This window comes from Chiroxiphia lanceolata, chromosome 1, assembly GCF_009829145.1.
Source record: "Chiroxiphia lanceolata isolate bChiLan1 chromosome 1, bChiLan1.pri, whole genome shotgun sequence".
In the NCBI taxonomy this organism is placed as follows: domain Eukaryota; kingdom Metazoa; phylum Chordata; class Aves; order Passeriformes; family Pipridae; genus Chiroxiphia; species Chiroxiphia lanceolata.
This window is the reverse complement of record NC_045637.1, coordinates 142,663,478-142,685,632: the sequence shown is the minus strand read 5'-3', so window position 1 is coordinate 142,685,632 and position 22,155 is coordinate 142,663,478. Positions and strand designations below refer to the sequence as shown.

The following is a 22,155-nucleotide window of genomic DNA, read 5'->3' as shown; positions in this document are numbered from 1 at the left end:
TTCTGTGTTATGAAGTCATCTTATTCCACTGGTTCCTCTTCAACATATTTTCACCATGTAAATTCCATTTAAATTACATGTATAGTTTGACAAAGCCACTGATACTCAAAATAGAGCTTGAAATGCAGCACTGTACTTTCTAGTCCCAGTAATCTTTTTCCAGGGCACAGTTTATAGCAGCCACTGAGACCCCAAATTACGCATGTCAGACTGGCACTGCTACATTCCAGAATCAACATCTTTGGACAGAGACAACATTTTTTGTGCGACTCTACAGGGATTCTCAATAATTGCACCTAACTGCGGTAATAGTTTAAATTCATGGAAAATGGATGTTCTTCTGATACTATCGCTCACTGATATCACAGCAGAACGCTTTCCTGCATGAAGCAGTTACCACCATGTGGTGCTGAATCCCAAGCAGGAAACAAGGCACGAATATGGATCAGAGACCTTTGTGTTCAGTGTATAATAAGTCCAATATCCCTGTCATAGAACAGCAATCATTAACTCAGGGATCTTTTGTTAAACGGCCCCTGTGGCTGGACTGGTAACAGCAGGGATCAAATTTGCAATCCTCAAGACTAGATTCATCTGTCAGAGAGGCTGCAAGTCCACAAATTCATGTGTTTCCAAAGTAAGTCTCTAGGACTTGAAGTGAAAATACCAATTTCAATCAACCTTGGCTGATTAATCAACCTCAACGCATGACCACAGAGCTTACATACACAGCTTTGGCTCTGGCAGCATTATTTGAAATGGGCTTTCCACATGTCTTGAAAAAACCTTTGAGGAAAAAGGAAACCTTTGTCTCAAATAAAACATCAGCTAGTTTCTTCATGCTGTTCCTGTTTCAAGCCCAAAAATAGAACAAGTCTGAATTCCTGCAGAGTATGATGTGAAATTATTTCTGCTAGTGCAAATGATGTATTCAAGTATCTGGTCCAGCCATCATTTCATATGTTATGAAATAACTTGAACTAATACAAAATATGCGTATGCTCAAGGCTAGATGTAATTTCTTGTTGGGTGTCTCTCTCTCCCATAAAAGAAAAGGGAGTCCTTCCTGCAGACAAACACTAAGACCCCACTCTTTAGGTCATCAATTCCAAGTAGGGTAGAATTTCTAGATGAAAGATAATTAGAGGCATACAGGAATTGCATTGTAAGAGACAAGGTAAGGTTTCAAGTCATAACTTGAGTTCACTCCCACCATTTCTACTCTCCTGTTCCACTACTGATTTCTTTAGAACTACTTGTGCTTTATTGTGCTGCATGTAGCACCAGCAAAGGACAATCCTGATCCACCAAGTGTTTCCATGTGCTTATTCTTCCTGGAACTGATTCACCCAAGGAAGCTTCCACTCTAGTACTCCTCAGTCTTCAGTTTGTGTGTTGCACATCACAAGTTTCACTGCTAGGAAGTTTCCTTCCCTCCTTTTCATTGCTATATCTACATCCAGCCTCCCTTCTTCCTGCAAGTAGTTCAGTTAGTTAAACAATGGTCCTCTCTGTACTGTTTCCTAAATGGGGCCCCAAAACTATCTTCAAGACTAGAACTACCAACAGGACAGGTGCTAAACATGAAAATTCATGCATTTTCAGGCATTATTCATGCAACTTGCAGCTGTAAGACAATTCTGTAGACAGAAGATGAATAGGAGACAGTGACACATACTATTCTTAGAGTTGCTCTGGAGGTCATTCTTTGGAGTGACATAAGCATAAGCTATGATATATCACCTCTGTGTGCAGTGATATGAGTTGCATGAGTCCCTACAGGATGAGGCTTAAAGCTGATTTACATTAGAAAGGTTAATATAGAAATTACACTAACAAGACTCCTCTTCCCAAGCAACTTCCACCTATCCCTCAAGAGAAGTAAAATGTACAGGTAAAAGAACTTCTTATGCAGCTTCTGCACTAGGGTTTTTGCTGGCATAGCTATGTCAGCAAAAAATTCATATCCCTCCCTGACAGGCTTCCTTGATAACACTTTCAAGTGCAAACCAGGTGTCAGTATTTCTGTTATGACAGAAAAAGAGTTTTACACTAGTCATGAGCTGAATACTTGGCCTTTTGTGACCTGGAAAAGTCCTTGCTTCCAAGGAGGTCAAATCCCATGATCATGTTTTCCACCCGCATAATCTCTCATGAGCACTGATTAATACAGTACTTATATGGTACTGTATTAACACATGTAGAGTAGCAGAAAATATATCAGTCAACATGCCACAAAAAATCCAGTGAATGTGAGGTACTAACAAGTCTACACAAAAAATTGCTGTGATTTTTAAATTAGACTAAAAATAACTTTAAATCTAATAATGTCTAGACATTTCAGATGGTTTTACTTGGCACTCAGAAAGATTTAGATGATTCTAAGAAGAGATTATGTATAGATTGAGTTCCCAGAGGCATCCAATCAGGAAACAAGATGACCAACAAACATCTTTCATTTTAATCAGCATTGTTAGGTAGAAAGTTAAAAACACCAGTTGAGAGCAGGTAGATAGCTTTTAAATAAAGCTAAGCTTTTAAATAATTAAATACATAGATCTAGCACATGGCATTAGGCAACAACCTCGCAGCTGAAGCCTGGAAGAAGCCATGCTGTCACAGGCAGTGCTGTAGAGTGTCCCTCAAGGATCACCAACATTGTACCTGTTCCTAACCTAATTTACCATATTCTCATCCTCTCCAGTTCAGTTGCTCCCTGACCCTCTGAGATTGTTTATGGAATATGTTTAGGCCTTGCACTGATGAGGCAACAAAAGGCCCTTTCAAAGCACCCCTCACTGAGGTGGAGTACAAGGGTCATGGTCTACCTGCGGTGTTCCTCAGTACAAACTAAGATGTTTGGTGATAAAAATCAGCATGAATAAAACAAACTGTCTCTAACTACTTACACATGCAACACTCATGGCCACCGATTAGCCAAGCAGCGTGAATCTCTGAGCCACAAGAAACAGTCAATCACATTAATTTCTTTAATTAGTTAACTAATCAATGTTCCTTTATTAAATATATAGAAAGAAAACATTCTTCACAAGCAAAAAGCAATCTGTGATATCTAAGCACTTAAATCACTACTCAAACTGTACCCTACTCCCAAAACTAAGCTAAAAGTCTAGCATGGGAAGAAAGTGTTACATTGATTTATTCCCTGATTAGCTTCAGAAGAGTAAACAGCAGAGTAATTTCTGTGACAAAAGGATTAGACTGACATAAAGTTTTGCATTATTTAACTACCTGTGGCACATACCCCTCACCCTACACCTTTTGTCAGTCAAAAGAAGTAGAATTTGGCTAATACGCAACTTGCATATTGGGCTTATATTGGTCAAAAAACAGGTTGAATGGACAAAATAGTCGATTTTGAGCCCTGATGATTCCTTTTATAGCATCTTTACAAGGTAGCTCTGTTAATACCAACAGCCTTATGTTTCATACATTCCATTGTAAGAGGGAAGCTAGTTACTAGAAATTAGGTTTGCTGGTGCCTTTATTACGTACAGAAGGTCTAAGAGTAGAGAGAGCTGAAAGGAAACAGATAAATAAATACAGGATAAGACTAGGAAGAAACATCTTCCAAAATAGAAGCATAATTAAGCATCTAAATTGCCAATTAACAGTAAATAGCCAAGAAGAAACATGTATGGAAGAATGCAGAGATGTGTGGGGAATTAAGAGGCTACATTGCAACTAAGCTTTATATGTGGAGAATTCCAAGGTATTTAGGCTCCTAAATCCTACTTAGGAACATAGAGTCCCACTCAGTTCCACAGAAAATTAGCCACCTTCCCATCTCTTAGGATTCAGGTTCAAGGACCGCTACCATGAGACCTCAGTGTACGTGCCTCTCATGTGCCTGTCTCACTGTATTAGGCAACCAGAAGAACATTACGAAGAAACTCTCGATGCACCAGTGACTCAGAACAAAACTCTCACTCTACCATAAATATATTTAATGTCTCACACATAGGACTGTTTAATGAGACTCAGTAAAAGCTTTAGAAGAGTAGCTGCACAGTGGAAATGCAGAGTATGTGGGAAGGGAAGCTGTAGGCAATTGCTTATTCTGAACTTACCTACAGGTTCAGAGATTTCTTCTGTAAAGCTGCCAGCCTTTCTTCACACACAATTATCATGTACCATTTGTATTACTGTAGAACCTACTAGCTCAGGTTATGGATCAGTCCTACACAGATGCAAAGAAAAAAAGAATATGATTTCACATCTGATGAAAGTCATGCAACCCAAATATTAGCCATACAAAATTTTTTTTTTAATTTTTTGGTTTAGAATATAGTTACTATCATCCATAGTAGAATTATCATGAAAACACTCTTCATGTTACATTTGAACAGGCTTAGAAAGGAGAAATATGCACTGAATTACAAGGAGAAATACAGATTATTACAGTATTATGTACAGTCCAGATAAGCAGGAGAAACACCTTCTTTGCATGCAGTGGGGGGTCTTTTAGACAGCTAGATAAAATGTATTCCATGTAAACGACTTACAAAAAACTGAACACATGGGAACCACTCCAGTAACTACAGTCTTGGAAAGCTTTCTATTATAAACATGAGAATATGTTTGGATATCATTTATAACACACATTCTCCAGCAATAATTTACCCTTCCACTCAAAAACCTTGTATAAGCGTATTTCACTGTTACCGTGGACAAAAATCAAAACAACTTTAGAGAGAGCAACAAAGGAAATTTGCATCTTTCAGGCAACCTGACACTAATATCTTCCTAGGATAAAGTATATTTTAATGAAGATATTGTCAGCAATACATGTGTTCATGCTTCTTTTTTCCCTTCACACTTGGATTTTATTTCATTTATGTCATTATCTACCTTGCAAGTTTAAGAAATGCATCATTTATTCATGACTTCTCTTTCAGAACCCCTCAGTTACACAGATGACCGGGTTAAAGAAAAATCAAATGGTTTGTCTGAGAACAGTTACTGTCAAAATAAACTGCGTGTGTTGTACTTCTGCTACCTGAAGTCATAATAAAAAAAGTCAACCCAAAAAACAGTGCTTGTTTTACCTTTTTTCAGAATAAACTCTCATAATTAAACTTTCCACTTTTCCAAGTAGCTGACTGTGTATTCCTGCACAGCAGGAGGTTTTCTCCACAGTCATATTGACTTGGACAATAAACAAAGCAAAAATCCCTGACTGGAGTTTACAGCTAAATTTAACCATGCATATTGTTAATAAAATTTGCATATATGTCTTTCAACATTAAGAAAAAATAAAAGTTGAAATTCAATGAATTTAGGCACTGTGCTGCTTTGCAAGAAAAAAAATGAGATTTAAGCTGTAATTTCCATATTTATTGAGGCTGTATGTCAAAGGAAATCTGTGCAAAAAAATTCTGGTGCTGCCTTGATGAGATCTGAAAGATGACAGCATATTAATAGTAAAGGAGCTTCTCCTTAGCAAAGATGGCTTAAATAGTACCTATAAAACACTGGTGAAGGGCCACCCAATTCTAGAAACTATTTCTAGCATCTCTTATCTTTCTATCCTTAAACGACAAAATAAGTAAAAGCAGCTAACATGTTTTGAAGAAATATCACCCACTGTTTCCCCTCATTGTCAACTTTCCCCATGAAACATTAACAGATCAGTTCAGCCTTGGCTACTTACAAGGTGGCAGAAACTTTCATTCATTGATTTTTTGTCACAACACTGCATCAGCACTAAACCTCCAAAGACAAGAGCAATCAGTAGCAAACATTCACCTTCTATTTCTCATTTTTGTGTCTCTTTTCACAGCATCCTGGACACTTGGATGTCTTAGGAATTTGATTTAAAGGAATTAGGGTTTATAGTTCTTTTTAAACTAAATTACTTTACCTGGGTCTGCCTATCCACAAAAAGTAGACAATGGGATGCAGTCCTGCAAGCATAAAATCTTTTAGATGAACACATATACTCACACACTAAAGAGAGAACGTCATACTCCTTTGAGGTACTTCTCCAGCATAAAAGTTGGACAAATTCCAGGGATGATGCTGTTGTTTGGGCTTTTTTTCTTGTTATTATTATTATTATTATTGTTATTGGTTTGGGGTTTTTTTAACTGAAGCAGGGAATTTTTATCAGTGAAGCACTCATTAAATTATGAAAATGTTCACCCTACTACAGTGCACTTTATGGTTTTCAATACTTGCACTTGCTCTGGGCAGGATTTCAAGGGTGCCTGTAACTTATGGTTAAATCTTTAGAGTTTGGCTACTCCTCAGCTGGAGGACATAGAAGGAATAAATGCCATCTGGCAAAAGTGAGGAACTGGGTCATCACTTTAAGACATTTCCTACAGTTGACTGTGCAGATAAGTGGCCCAGTCATTCCTTTCTCAAGTTTCAGGTGAAACAAACACAACCATTAACAATGAAACTACGAGATTTGTAACACCCCAGTGAGACGAACAGATCAGCTCACACCTCTCAAAGCACTTCTAGCACACACAGTAGGCCTGGGCGAGAGATCTCTGAATCATGCTCCCGAATTCTTCCTGCAAATATAGCTGCAACTTTTTTCTTTTCTAATAAACAAGCCATGCTGCGAGAGAAGTGCACTACAACTAGCACTTCTAGCATTCAGACTGTGGCTATAAACAAATAAGGTCTAACTGAGATTCTGTAAAACAGTGTGGTACCCTACTGAGTACCCTCTTGTGAGATTCAGCTGTCGCAACGTTATATCAGATTTTTTCTCGAAAATGTTTCATTCAGTTATTGTGCAACAGAGGTAGCTGAGGAAGGGGCAGAGTAATTTTATTCCGCAAAAGTGCAAAGAAAACTAGGTAAATAACTGCAATGACACAGAGAAGTTACCAATGTCTTATCTCCATTCTGGTCCAATCATAGGAAACCAAAAAACCACAAGAATATAAGACTTTCAGTAGGGTAACCACAAGAAGCTGAAAGCTCACTCGGATGTGTTCACGACATTGAAGTCAGTGGAAGTCAAGAACCACAATTCTCCAAATACAAATTGCTGAGCAGGAAACCAAGCCAGCACTTAAACATTCCAGAATCAGGCACTGAAATTAATGAGTTAAAGATTAATTCACTCACAGACTGTGTGTACATGGTCACCTCATGGGGCCATCACCAGGAAGACAAGAGATCTTCTTAGAAGAACTGGCTCTACCAGAGGCTAATTAACAGATATGCTGACTGTAAATAAAAGCAGGAGGTGGTAAACAGAAAAGAATAGGAAGTTTGATGGGGCTCCCAACGGATGCTGTGTGTCAATAAACGTCAGCTGAAACTTAGATGCTGCTTTTGTGCTCTCTTAAGGAAATCATTATAATCACATTATTCTGTAACACAGCCTAGCCTCATCTCCATGCATCGTACTAGAGAAGGTATTTTTGATCAACTCAACATTTGTTAATTACAAACCCAAGCATATTGAAGCTGTTTTGTTTTACATACAGAATGAAGCAGCTTATTTAAAAGTGAAAATTATTATATCCAGATTTCCTACCCATAAAACTAATAACTATTCCTTATATCCCAAACCAAAATAGTGACTTTTGTAAAAATACAGTTTATTTCAAAAATGCCAGTGAGACAGCACCAGCAGCTGTACAAAACAGACAAGAGACTGATATACACAGTTACAATTAGGCTTTTTAAACACAGAAACACTTTTCCAGTTTATCCTCATCATTTCCTAAACCTGTAGCAGATATATGCCTTAACTTTGGGTTTTGGCACAAGATTCTTTTTGTGTATTTTACCATAGCATTTTCCTTCACTGACTCACAAATTTTCTGCCAATAAAGGACTACTTGGAAGGAAAACAGTTTTGATAGCACCGAATACTGAAAAGATGATGATTCATTGTCCATTTGCTGTCCTACACCCCCAAAAGTTAACTCCCACTGCAAGCTGGATTTTGTTTGTTGTTTCCTAATCCCCTCTCCCATTTAAAGACTTGATTTGACAAACCTTTTCTCAAGCAAGCAGACACTTTAAAATAAGCAGGATCGCTGACAGGAGGATAGACTATTTTGCATGAAAAAGTTTTGCAGGATGTAATCTTCTCTTTCCCTTGAAATTAAAGTAATTACTATCTATTACCAAATGAAAGAAATTTAATAGTGGTAGTACAATTACTTGTGAACATATGTTTATTTTGCACCCAATTACTCCCCTCAATTCTTCCAGTTTCAAGAGTGGACAGATTTGGCAACTCTATTTGCTTCTCATTTCTTCAAATTATCATAAAAATTCTGATTAAGGAATACAAATTACGTGAGAGAGTTGCACTGTTATGCTATTCTTGATACACTTTAGAGACAGGATTGCAATATCTCCTTTCACTTCACAAAATTTCTAAATTAATTTTAAAAGAATAAATATATTTTTACTGCATTTTTAGGAAAACATAATTTTTTTTTGCTGATTTTTCCAACTCATGAATTCTAATGTACTAAAATTTCTTCCTTCGACAATGATTATTCGAAATAACACTAATTGAATCTGTAGCACTACACTTGCAAAAGTATTTAGATTCCACACATGAGCAGCTGTAAAGTGGTACCATAGGAGCTCAGTCTTATGCTTCAATATTGTGCTTTCCTTTCTTCATTGTATTTCCTGCCACATTTTGGGTTCCAGTATGATGAATCTCTTTCTCAACAATACTCAAACTATTTCTTCCTTTCAAACATTGTCAGGCTATCATATTTTTATGCAAATATTGATTTAAAAAAATTCTGAGATAATGAAAGGAAGCTTTTATTAAAAAAGGAAATTTCTAGTACTGGTAATGTGCTATAATAAAATTCTGCTGACAGAAATCTGAATAAAAGGTGTCTATCGTGTCAGTAAAAGAAATAAAAGAGACATCATATAGTTAGGTCAATATAACTCTCAAGTAAACTTAAGCATACAGGAGTATAACTAAATATATATACTTTCAGGAAATCATAAAAAATCTGAAGAGTTTATCAAAAATATAGAAAAAAATAGCTGCTGTCTTACAAAACTAAGCATATGCTCATTTACAGCCTTCATCATTAATGTCCGTGAAGATTAAAAAAGTATAGCATTGCTTAGCAGTCATGAAGGAAACTACATTAAACTGCCATGAAAACTAAGCTAAAAATATCTGGAAAGATATTTCTGTAAGTGTTAACATGTAAAACAAGCAATAAAAAATAATAATCAACTTTTGCTTAAGAAACACCACATGTTGCCAGTTTGTGATAGATTCTGGCTAAAAGCTGCATTCTAACACTGAGCTAATGACAGAACATAACACGTACTGAAACTAATGTAGGTCACATTAACCATTTTCCTCCATCATTTTTTTTCATTTCCTTTCTTTTGTCTTCTTGTCATAAAACAAGGTCCAGTAAACTCTGCAGGAGTGTCAACTTATGTTCTACCCACCAACCAAAAGGTTCACAGTTGTATTTAATACATAGTTGTAGCAAATTCCTTCTGCTACAAGAAGCAACAAAACAGAGATGAAAGCTACAAAAGAAAAATAAAAAATCAACAAAAAGCTTGGGACTCCAGAATCACAATCTATTCAGGCAAAATTTTATATCCCTATATGCACATCTTTTGTGATTGGCTTACACTTTTGTTGGAGAAAAGAATTTCATTTCTGATAAATTTTGCTGAAATCCAGATTGCCAAAGCCCACACTTTGGGGGCTTATTTATTGATGTACTTATCCTTACCCAAGGATGGCTATGGCAATTCAGATCAAAGGTCCATTTAGCTCAGTATCCTGCTTCCAAAAGCAGCCACAAGTCAGAATCAAGAGAAGAAAGCATGAGGAAAGAAATCAAATACAGAATTTTCCCCAAATAACTCCCTAGTCCTTCAACTATATTACCATCAGGAATTCCTGAGACTGATGTGATTTATCTATTTACCTTGCCCAATGGGTCTTCTTTTTCAAACACTTAGCCAATTATCCCTTAAACTTACATCACTTATATCACTTCTACATCCACAACATGCCAAAGCAAGGATACCCTGGGCAAATAAGCCAGGAACTGTATTGCAGTGATGCTGTTTTGTGCACAGTCAGTGTTCAGTGGATATGGTACTCATATTTGCTTATTAAAACCCAGTCAAAATAAAATAAAAAAAAAAGGCAAGATTGAAAGATTGATGCACCCCTTAAAAGAGAGTTTTCATATACCCCAGCAAGTTGAGTCCAGTGGGAATTAGCATTCTGAGCACAGTAAAATGCTGCAATTTCAAGAATTATAACAAGGTTGAATATAGCTTGAAAAGCAGACAGATGTCATGAGTGAAAAAACAGACACCCTAACAAAAGCAGCAAAAACACTCTGGAAGCCTCTCTCAGTCCAACAACTGAATTTTGATCCAAGGAGGTTAAATATAGGGCTGCCTGAAAATTTTCCACTGCATCTATTTTTGATGGGAAACGAGGCTTTCAGATAAACACTTTTTGGTTGGATTGTTTGGGGGGTTTTTGGAATGTCTAAATATGTGCTTCTGCAAAGTATACTTTTCTTACCAAAAAGCCAAACTTACCAATCAAAATATTTTTATTGAAAACATAAAATATTATTAAGAAATGCCACTGTAGCATTTCATTGTATCTCCAGCTTACCTGCTTTATGTGGCAGATCTCTATCAACGAGACTTAGCATTTAAACAAGAATTCTGATGATAGATCACTTTGAGAGATTCCCTACTTCCAGCACTCCCTTCAAAGAGGAAAGATCATGGCATAGTGTCAAAGGTGGTAGGCAGCCTCAGCCTTGCAGAACAGGGCCAGCAGGCATTCAGGTTGTAATATCAGAGGAGGACTACAGTAACATTTTTCAAATCAAGAAGTTTTAGTTTTCAGATAAAACCTCCCAGTCCTCTAAATTCTGTCAAAGCATGTAGTGTTTCCCGGAAAATTAAGACAAAAAAAAAAAAAAAAAGGAAGAAAAAGAAAAAAGCACTGTATTTTTTGTCAAAAATTCATGCAGGAAATTTCATGGGCCAAGCAAGGTCTTTCTTGCTCATTAACCTGCAGATTCAAACCTAGCATCTGGACCCACGCATCTATAAATCAAAAAAACTTTAAGCAACAGCAAAATGTTTAAACTTTTCCATTCCAGTTCTGTTAGCAGGACTGTTCAAAAGCCAAAGAGCTAAAGTCAAAATAAAACAAACAGGGCTCATTAGATGTGATAACTCAATGTATGAGCCCTAACTTATAAAAACCCAATCAGCCTACCTTACAAAAGCAAAGGATGAAGGTAAGATTCAGACAATGCCTACACTTACTAGGTAAAAAATCTGTAATATAAAAATGTGTATAGCAAAATTGGTAAAGTGGCAAGAAAATAAGATACTCCATTTATTATTCCCTTTCAGGGCCCTTTAATTCAGCGAATTAAACCAGAAGGAATAAATCTGATAAGGCTAATACAATAAAAAACTGAGAGTAACAGCTATCTCAATATGGCTCTTATCACCCCTTTGCTTGGAACCCCAAAATCTACTGGAAGAACTGAAAGCCTTTCATCCAAAACCAGGCCCTGATCAGACCAAGACAGAGAAACGCTCAACTAATACCACCAGGGGAAATGTTACAACTAAATTTCTAGTATTTCTCTTCCCTTGCAGCTGCTTTCTGACATACAGTTGCATCCCCCCACCACCCCAACAGCAAAATAAATGTATAAAGAAAATAAAGACAAGAAATCAACCAAGACTGCATCTTTTGTAACCCTTGTGAATCCACAAAAGTCAACTGCAAAAAAATCTCTTACCGGTGGGGTACTACTTTCTTTCCCTTCACCATACACACAGAGGACTATTCCTGCTGTCATTATGCCAACTAGGAACCAAGAAAATTCAAAGGAACTGGCAAAGGAATATCCTTATTTAAGAACTCAGTGGGTAAAATGAAAGGAAGAACATTTTGCTATTACAGTGAAATTCCTTTCAACACTTTTCTTTTCAATCACACCATTATTTCACTAAAATAAAGATAGAGAAAGGTTTTTTAAGAGTTTCTGCTGAGACTAGGCACCAGAGAGCTCCCTATACACAGTTCCAAACACCTGTCTAATGCTGATTCCCCTGCACAGAGTTAACATCTTTGACTGTCTGATGTCATAAAGTGAAAAGTGCTAACACAACTTGTCATTCTCAAGGCAAATTTATTCATCAAAATTAGTACAAGCCCAAGCCTGCTGTCCTTACTCATATTTGGAATCATGTATGTTTTGTCCCAGCAAAATCAGCACAGCGAAGGATTAGTCAGGATCTAACTCTAGAGATAAAAAATTTGTTTAGAGTAAGTGAAATACAAAGAATAAATATTCTAAATGAGTGACGAAAGATATATTTGTTATTTCCACTTTAATTCCAGGTCAATAAGTAATTTCAGTAAGAATTCTTCAGTGTGATTTTTATCTTTCAGTATTTTAAAAATTACTATTGTGCATCCTTCAAAAGCTAGAATTGGAAATAGTGAAACTTGGAAAATGTCTACTTCAAACATATGCAAAACATTATTCCCTTAAATTATAGCATTACTGACTTATGAGGTGCAAAAAGTAGTATCGGAATTTATGAACAACTTCATATTATTCAAGAATTTAATGACACCTTTTCCTCTTCAAATCAGCCATATTTCTCATATCTGGGGTTTAGCCTTATCCATGTCTTTCAACACAAAGTGTCTTTTTTTCTTCAGTCCACTTCTTAGTCATAAGTGCTTTTCTCATTTAATCTGCAGCATGTGAGAGGGCATACATGGAACCTAAGGTCCCCAGATAGCTTATGCAAAAGTTCATAAGTCAAAGTGGACTACACTGTTTAATCTAGTCTCTGCACCAACCCAGATAGGCCTACTGCAGACAGGACATCCTTAGCTCAAAACCTTTCATATCTACTTCTTTTGTGCCTTCTTCCACCAGGACAGGCTGGGATGGATTTCTTGCCAGGAGTACCAAGCTTCCTGTGGTGTGGCAACTGAGCCATCCCAACTCTGATTTACTGTACACAAGAGAGAACCCTGCACTATCTTCTCTCTTGTGGCTCCTGCTTACACCCCATCAGCAGCAATACTCAGAGCTCATAAGAGTTAAATGCACTACTCACCCATTTACTATCACTTAACCCAAACATAGATGCCACAGAGTTAAGTAAATCAAGTTAATAGATAGAGCTCCCCTTAATTCTTCCAGTAGATCTGACATCAAGGACCAGACAGCTGCATGCCATACCATCTTAAGGCCAGATGGTAGTTATTGTTTGGCAGCTGCCCACCCCAGATGGCCACATCTCAGACAGGTAAGCCAGGTCGATATTTACCAGAAGCTTTGCAGGGGTTTATACCCAGGTTGTTAAAACTGAGGTCTCCAAAACTGAAGACTGAACAAACTGACTTCCCAATCCATGCTGGGAGTAACAACAGTGAATGTGCCATTTGAGCATTTACGAGCATTAATGAGATTTTGATGGAGCATGGAAAGAGAATCGCAAACGTGACCACAGAAGTCACTGGCATGCCAGAGGCCTGGACATGCTTTCACTTTTAGAAGAGAGTGGTGCATGTTTATACTCTCATCTTAAACCCAGGGACCAGACCTCTCCTTGCCAGCCTGAATTCACAAAACATTCCTGAGATTCAGGAATGAATTTACATCCTAATGTTCTGGCAGTTGCTAGAAAGTAAAATCATGTTTACTTGGATAATCAGAGGAAGACAACACTACTCACTATGCCCATACATAACTATTATGGTTAGCAATTTAACTGCATGATATTTTTATTATTCTCCAAGTATAGTGACAATGATTCAACAGACTGTTTAACTAAGGACAATTTGTCTTCAAAAGTCACATGATTTATCATGTAGTACCATGAGGTACTACAGTTTGTAGCATGGCTGAATTATAAATACAACTTGCTAAATAATGGGGGAAAAATAAAAAATTATATTAAGGAAAAAGCCCTCAAGAAATGAAGCAGTTACATTGAGAGAGCAAATACATCACAGTCCAGTCATCAACTGCATAGTGTGGGAGAACATGGCTAAAGCCCTTCAATACAAGTTCATCTTTTATTGCCCTCAAACTAAACTGCTGTTCCCACTGACTTCTTACATTTATTCTGCTGCTCATGCTGCTTCTCTAGTGATGCTCATGCATCCAAAGCAGCCTCAGGAAGAAGTCTAATCATGGTCTGCTCCAATGTTCAGCAAAATATCCTCCAGCCACATTCAGGGCCGCAACCTGCAGCTTCACTGCTGGAGCAATCCTCAGACCACAGCACGGATCAATCATTTTGTCATTGTCCTTTATGGTAAAGGGACAGCAAAGTCCTCTTCCAGCAGTTTCTCCTCCTCCTCTATCACCTACTCTCTGCACTCCAGCAGTTGCTATTGCAGTAAACTATTCAGCCTATTTCCTTTTTGCCTAAAGTCTCTCTCATACCTCACTGACCAACAGCAGCATCATGATACTGTGCCCATCCATGATCAAATCTGACATCCCTGAAAAGGTGTAAGCAGTACCTTGCTCTTGTCTACAAAAAGTTCTCATGAATCACAATAAAAATACAGGCTGACTCAGAAGACGAGTGGCTTTTTTTTTGTGTGTGTGAAAGGAAAAATATCTATCAAACTATAAGATATATATGCACGCTGTACTTTCCCATCCCTGTTTCTCATACTTTATGCTTTGCACACTTGCAGAAGTACAAATCAATTAGTTCCTTCTCATACTTGGATGGCCCATCATGTTGTTCAGATCCTGACTGCATGTGGCATGTCAGAGAAAAGGATGGATTGGAAAAAACGTTTCTCTTACTTTTTATTGGTACTTTTTTAGGGGAAAGCTGAACACAGTGAGACGCAACAACTCCTCAAAAAGTTCCACAGTTTCTAGTTTCATGGTGTTGTTCAATGTATTGTCCATGCAAAATCCCCCATGTCTTGTAGCTAACCAGCATTTGCGTAGACAGTCTCTGGATAAAGCTCCGTGGCCTGTGATAGGAAGGAGATCAACCTAGACAGCCTTCTGGGTTTAATCCATGAAATTACTGCCTTCAGTCAAGGCTTCATTTTAACAAGATTATTTGAACAATTTCCATGGACCAAGTTCTTCTTTTCAAACATTTTTATAAAAGCACCATTCAGTGACCTATCCAATGCAGACAATGCCACACTAAAATTTACTAGAGAACATTCAGTGGGAATTAAAAAGCAATTTTTAACCTTATAAACTAAACATCTGTATTTTTACATTAACAAAATAGCATGTTAAATCCAAGATTTTACATGGAATTTTTATTTCCAGTTAAAAAAAAATCAAGAGCCAATTTACTTATTTCAAACTAAAATGCCCTGTAATTACCATTAACTGGTTTGGTGGGATCTCCATAATCCCAAATGCACAGCCTCAAATGCACATAAAAATTAAGCTTACATTAGAGGGACCAGTGACAAACCTAAATGTTTGGATAAAAGAGGCATGAATATCTGTGGCAACAAAGACTTGTAGTGACAAAGACTAGTCACAAAGTGACTAGATTGACAATAAGTCAATTCTCTAAGTTTGTAAAAAGTTGTACTATCTATAACACTCTTGCCAGCTTTATATTTCTGCGTGATTTGATGACTGGACATCTGTTTTGAAATCCTTGGAATAAAAAAGTGCTCTAAAGTATTCTGTATTGCTATAGCAAAGCTCAGCTTTTCAGAAATACAGCAGCTGCTGTATTTTCTGGAATAAACAGACAAACCATTTTAAAGACTTGACCCTTGATTCCTTCATCGCAGGACTTCTAGGGACTTCAGGGAAGCCTCAGAGTATGAGGAACACACAATGGGCTGTGATTCCACAGTCTTGAGCTATCCAGGCTGCTTTTCACTCACATAAAGCAAAGCAGCCTCCTCACAGCTGTGCTGTTTTATATACCTGAAAGACAATTCTAAAAATTATCATGGTCTTACTAGGGAATTTGGATATGCAGTCATTACTAAATTGCCATAAAGTTCCATATTACCGATTCTGTCATTACTGAACAGCTTCAAGACACACAGTATCTTTGTGCTGCATCTCTTTTCTCCCTTTAAGAAAACAAGAGCATATGAATGACAGTAAAAACGAAGTCAAGTGTACTGTAGAGAAACTTGGTATTCTCTTATTTCTAGGAGAGTTATAGTGTAATTCTAAACTGCAGCATTCAGCATGTCTCCTGAGCTTCCTCGCTGAAATATAGCAATGGAAATTTTACAGCATCTGTGTTGCTTTTGGAAGCCATCACCTCACATCTGCTGTCTCTGTAGTGTAGAGTTTAAGTTCAGCGTAAAAAGGTACTTTGTAATAGGCAACAGGAATCCTGACAAGAGCAGTAATTTACAGACTCGCTCGGCTCTCCTGACTAGACTTACTCAGTTTTAGATTCTATAGAGATTTTTTAAATAAGGTACGCTTCGAACAGCCACCAGCAAAACAGTCACTTAAAAAATGAAGTATCGCGTCCAGGACTGGAGACTTTTTGAACCTCTGTCACTCACTGAGACCTCTGCCAGACCTCTTCCTCACTGGGCATTGTTCGATCTCCTAACTCTTTTAAGTACGGTGTTAAATAAATGAGCACTAAACCAATCATTTGCTACTTTTGGAAAAGTTGTGATGTTGATCAGAAACAGCACTCTGCGTGCAATAGTGGGGCCGGTTCCGAAGCGGAGGAGCGCGGCCACGGCCCCTGAGCGCTTCCCTGTCCCGTCTGAGCTCGAGTGGGCGCCGGGTCGGGAGCGGCGCTTTAGGAATCTCCGCCGGGATCACATCGTGGACACAGTGTTTATTGCCCCATTATCGCCCATTTCCTCCTAACGAGGTAATCCTCGCTTTCGCTCCAGAGCGGGTGAGAGCAGCCTGCTGGCTCAGCCAACAAACTCGGGATTGTTTCTTGTTTGGCCTCACGCGTCCCATTTCCTCCCGGCGCCCCGCACCCTCCCCCCCCCCGAGGCGGGCTCCCTCCCCCCGGCCCCGCTTTTCGCGGTTTGACTCCCGGTGGATCACACAATCCCTGCCGCGTTCCCGCGGTTCCATCAGGGCGGCCGCAGCGGGAGCGCCCGCGTCAATTAACAAACAAACGCCCCGTCCCGGGAGCGCGACAACCCCCCGGGACGGCCCCGCCACGCTCGGCCCGCGCCCGCCGCCGCCGCGCCCCTTAAGGTGGTCTGGCTACGGCGGGGCCGCCAGAACTCCCGCCCGGCCCTTTCGCTGCGGCGGGCGGGGGAAAGCGGCGAGTCCCCCCGGGGCCGCCCCACGAACCCCGGGAGCGCAGGGCGGCGGGGAGAGGGCACCTGAGCGGACACCGAGCAGCAGATGGCTGCGCCGCCGGGATGGCGGGTCATGCCGCTATGGGCGGCTGCAGGCGGCTCCTCGGCGAGTCACCGCCGCAGCGCCGGGCTTGGCGCGGGAGCCGCGGCCGGGCCAGAACCGGCGTCCCGGGACTCCCCCTGGGCTGCGGGGCACTCTCCGGGCGCGGGCCCCGAGCGCGTCCCCCGCAGCTCTGCCAGGCTGTGCCCACGTCCCGCCCCAGCAGGGACCCGCCGGGAGCGTCCACCTGCCGGGGCTGCTCCGCGCATCCCACGGGGAACTCCCGGCGCCGGCCCATGGGCGCACACGGACCGTCGGTGCCAATCCCGCTCGAGAAGCTACCCCGCCCGGCGAGCGCCCCCTGAGCCGCGGCTCCTGCGCCTCGGGGGTCCCTGTGTCACCGCTCGCTCGCTGCCTCCCGATGTGCAGGGCAGGGGCAGCCAGCGCTGCGTTCGCACTGCATGTCTGTGTGCCCGTATCCGCAGCGATGCTCTTGGGCTCGAGGGACGCGGACAGGTACGGGCTGAGGTGCCACCGGGCCCCCTCCTGGCCTCGCCGCGCTCCCACCTCCGCCACCAACACGTGCGACGGGCGGTGCAAAAGCAGCCTGAGCCCCGCGGGACAGGACAGCCGAGATGGGACAGCGCTGGCACGGGTGACGAACTCCCGCGGGTACCAGCGATGTGACAGAAAACCCCTCTCGAGGGAGCCCCGAGCGCCGCTTAAACTGCCACACAGGGACCGTGACTTGGCGGGGAACCCTTACAGGGGGGCAGAAGTCCCCTGCGCAGCCCGGGCCGGTGCCTGGCCGTCACAGCCCGCGCACCGCGGTGCGGACCGGCACATCCCCGCACAGACCGGCGCCCAGACCGCGCCGAACAACAGCCACGTACCCCCGCGGCCGAGGGCACCGAGCAGCGCCCACCAGCACCACGGTCCCGCGCCAACTCCACCTTAAGGAGCGCTGGGCCCCGCCCCCAACCGCCCGCCCGAGCGCGGCTGATTGGCGGCTGGGGCGATGGGGGCGGGGCCAGGCGGCTCTTGCTATAAATATTCATGAGAGCGCGGCGGCCGGAGCGGCGCTGCCGGGGCCGGAGAGCGAGAACTTGCGGAGGCGCCGCCGCGCTCGACCCGCGGCTCAGGTGGCGCGACCGCGGCCGGGGCTCCGGCAGCCGGAGGAGGCGCTGGGCGAGCACCGCCCGGCTGGCGCTCGCCTGCGGAGCCGAGTGCTTGGGCGAGCGGCAGAAGAAGCCGCTCCGGCCACCCCAGTCCTGCCACTGCCCGCCCGTACGGGGCGGTGGGAGCCCGGCGCCGCGGGGCGCACCGCCCGCTCCCCGGGACGCCTCAACCATCTTCGCCGCGTCGGGGCTGACGGCGAAACTTCTGCACCGCCGCCACCGCCCCGTGCCCGGCCGGCGCTGGAGTAGCGGCGAGAGGAGCGGCGGCACCCCCTGGGCACCCGGCCCCGCGAGGAGCGATGCGGCGGCGCCTGAGGGGCCTCCCGTGAGCAGATCCCCTTCATCCGGCGCCGAGCGGGGGATCGCCGGCGGCTCCCGCTCACCGGGTGCCCGCGGGGCCGCTTCCCTGCTGGGCGACGGAGCCCCGCGGGGGCTGCGAGACCTCTTCACCTGCGAGCGGCACGGAGGGGGCCGCCCTGCGCCCCCCCGAGGCGTAGCCCGGGCCGGGGGGTGCTGTGGCGCCGCGCTCCCCGCGGCTGCTGAGCGGGACGGGAGAGGAGCCGGGGCCGCCGCCCCCGCGCCGCCGAGCATGGAGTGGAGTTACCTGTTGGAAATCACCTCGCTGCTCGCCGCCCTGTCCCTGCTGCAGCGCGCAGGCTGCGCCGCCGCCTCGGCCGCCGCCGCCGCGTCCTCCTCTTCCTCCTCGGCCAAGGAGCTGTCGTGCCAGGAGATCACCGTGCCCCTCTGCAAGGGCATCGGCTACAACTACACCTATATGCCCAACCAGTTCAACCACGACACGCAGGACGAGGCCGGGCTGGAAGTGCACCAGTTCTGGCCGCTGGTGGAAATCCAGTGCTCCAGCGACCTGCGCTTCTTTCTCTGCAGCATGTACACCCCCATCTGCCTGGAGGACTACAAGAAGCCGCTGCCGCCCTGCCGCAGCGTCTGCGAGCGGGCCAAGGCCGGCTGCGCCCCGCTCATGCGCCAGTACGGCTTCGCCTGGCCCGACAGGATGCGCTGCGACCGCCTCCCCGAGCAGGGCAGCCCGGACACGCTCTGCATGGACTACAACCGCACGGACCTCACCACGGCCGCCCCGCCGCCCGCCAAGCCTCCGCTCCGCGGCGCCAAGCCCGGCAGCCCCGCCAAGGCGCCCCCCGCCGCCGCCGCCCCGCCGGCCGAGGCCCCGCGCAAACCGCGGCCGCCGCCGCCCTGCGAGCCGGGCTGCCAGTGCCGGGCGCCCATGGTGTCGGTGTCCAGCGAGCGGCACCCGCTGTACAACCGCGTCAAGACGGGGCAGATCGCCAACTGCGCCCTGCCGTGCCACAACCCCTACTTCAGCCCCGACGAGCGCGCCTTCACCGCCTTCTGGATCGGGCTCTGGTCCGTGCTCTGCTTCCTCTCCACCTTCGCCACCGTCTCCACCTTCCTCATCGACATGGAGCGCTTCAAGTACCCCGAGCGCCCCATCATCTTCCTGGCCGCCTGCTACCTCTTCGTCTCGCTGGGCTACCTGGTGCGGCTGGTGGCGGGGCACGAGAAGGTGGCGTGCAGCGGCGGGGCGGGCGCGGGCGGCGCGGGGGCCGGGGCTGCGGGGGCCGGCGGCGGCGCGGCGGCGGGGGCGGCGGCGGCGGGGGGGCGCGGCGCGGCGGGCGGCGCGGCCGAGCTGCAGCCGGAGCTGGCGGTGGCCGAGCACGTGCGGTACGAGAGCACCGGCCCGGCGTTGTGCACCGTGGTCTTCCTGCTCGTCTACTTCTTCGGCATGGCTAGCTCCATCTGGTGGGTCATCCTCTCCCTCACCTGGTTCCTGGCCGCCGGCATGAAGTGGGGCAACGAGGCCATCGCTGGCTACGCACAGTATTTCCACCTGGCCGCCTGGCTGCTCCCCAGCGTCAAGTCCATCGCTGTGCTGGCGCTCAGTTCTGTGGACGGAGACCCCGTGGCTGGCATCTGCTACGTGGGCAACCAGAGCCTGGAGAACTTGCGGGGCTTCGTGCTGGCACCGCTGCTCATCTACTTGGCCATAGGCTCCATGTTCCTGCTCGCTGGCTTCGTCTCGCTTTTCCGTATCCGCAGTGTCATCAAACAGCAGGGTGGCCCCACCAAGACCCACAAGCTGGAGAAGCTGATGATACGCCTGGGACTCTTCACCGTGCTCTACACTGTGCCAGCTGCCAGCGTGGTTGCCTGCCTCTTCTACGAGCAGCACAACCGGCCACGCTGGGAGGCCACACACAACTGCCCCTGCCTGCGTGACCAACAGCCCGACCAGGCCCGCCGCCCTGACTATGCCGTCTTCATGCTCAAGTACTTCATGTGCCTGGTGGTGGGCATCACCTCAGGTGTCTGGGTCTGGTCCGGCAAGACCCTTGAGTCCTGGAGAGCCCTCTGCACTCGCTGTTGCTGGGCCAGCAAAGGTGCTGCCGTGGCTGGGAGCGCAGGGGCAGGAGCAGGTGGGCAGGCAGCAATCACCGCAGCAGGAGGACTTGGGGCTGGAGGTGGTGGCTCACTCTACAGTGATGTCAGCACTGGCCTGACGTGGAGATCAGGCACTGCCAGCTCTGTCTCCTATCCCAAGCAGATGCCCCTGTCTCAAGTATGAGGAGGGCGAAAGAGGCCAAAGGTTAGGGATTGAGGGACACTGGCCTGCCTAAAATGCCCCCTCACTGTTTGGTGCCATTAATGAACCCCTAATGGTCCTTATTAGCCACAGCTTGTATAGAACAATGCAGCTGGCAGAGGCCCCAGGCTCCAGCCCCCTCCTCCTTCCCCTCCATTCATATGCAGGGAGCATGTACTTCAAGGAGCCAGCTTATTATTTTGCTGGCAGAGGAGGGTAGAGGCTCACCCGTGTCTTACAGAGGGCAAGGCACAGCGGCTTTTGAGTCACTCTGGACTAACAGCAACTCTTTACTTAAGGGAGGGAGGGTCTTCCTCCCCCCAGTCCTGAGGTGGGAGTCTGCTGGACTGCAGGTTTTTGAGATGTTGATGACCAGGCAAATGCCTTACAATATAGACTGAAACAAAACATGTCTTAATTATACACCCCAGCTAAATACGGGTTTCCTACATTAAAGGATGTATTTATATAATTATTTGTTACCTTGTACAGATGTGTAAAATATGTATATATCCAAAGCTATACAGTCTGTAAATTTTTTTGTAAAAATGTTTAGAGGCTACCCCTGTAAGAGCAAATATGAGTATTCTATTTTGTCAATAAAATGACTTTTGATAAATGACTTTTTCAAGCTTTTCCCCTACTCCTGCCTTGGTTCTTCAAACTGCTGTGTCTTTAGGTAGTTATATAAACTACAAACTACATTCATGCTCCAGTCATTACCTGTTAAAGTATTGAGATATGTAGACACAAGAAAACAAGTTATTCAACAAGTTGTTCTGAAAAAGTGTTTGCCAAAATGGGGAGGTGCCTTGCCATAGTTCTCTGCTTTTTGAAAGATGACAGTATCTTTAAACTGAGCTTTTACAAAAGAGTCATCTCACATGGCATGTTAAGTATCCTTTTAAAATGGGTGTTATTTTAGGAATGCACACACAGGCCTCTTGTATCTGTTGTCTGCACTTCTGTAAGCACCTGC

At 44.5% G+C, this 22,155-nt stretch overlaps 1 protein-coding gene and 1 long non-coding RNA gene across 2 annotated transcripts in view; one reads left to right on the top strand and one right to left on the bottom strand.

The window, feature by feature from the left end:
* The window catches only part of LOC116793325, a 34,623-nt gene extending 26,334 nt beyond the window's left edge, over nucleotides 1–8,289 (bottom strand). The window contains exon 1 of the long non-coding RNA XR_004359455.1: nucleotides 4,092–8,289. This is a non-coding gene — a long non-coding RNA (uncharacterized LOC116793325). The remainder of the gene's footprint in view (nucleotides 1–4,091) is intronic.
* A 10,196-nt stretch (nucleotides 8,290–18,485) lies between these two features.
* FZD8 (frizzled class receptor 8) lies at nucleotides 18,486–21,798 on the top strand. The gene has a single exon (XM_032701083.1). It carries the CDS (start codon nucleotides 19,143–19,145, stop codon nucleotides 21,156–21,158), a length of 2,016 nt encoding a protein of 671 aa, XP_032556974.1. The 5' UTR covers nucleotides 18,486–19,142; the 3' UTR covers nucleotides 21,159–21,798.
* The last annotated feature ends 357 nt before the right edge of the window (nucleotides 21,799–22,155 follow it).

Bases quoted from the DNA above. Each gene is read 5' to 3' on its own strand.
- FZD8 (XM_032701083.1), top strand. From the start codon at position 19,143: ATGGAGTGGAGTTACCTGTTGGAAATCACCTCGCTGCTCGCCGCCCTG.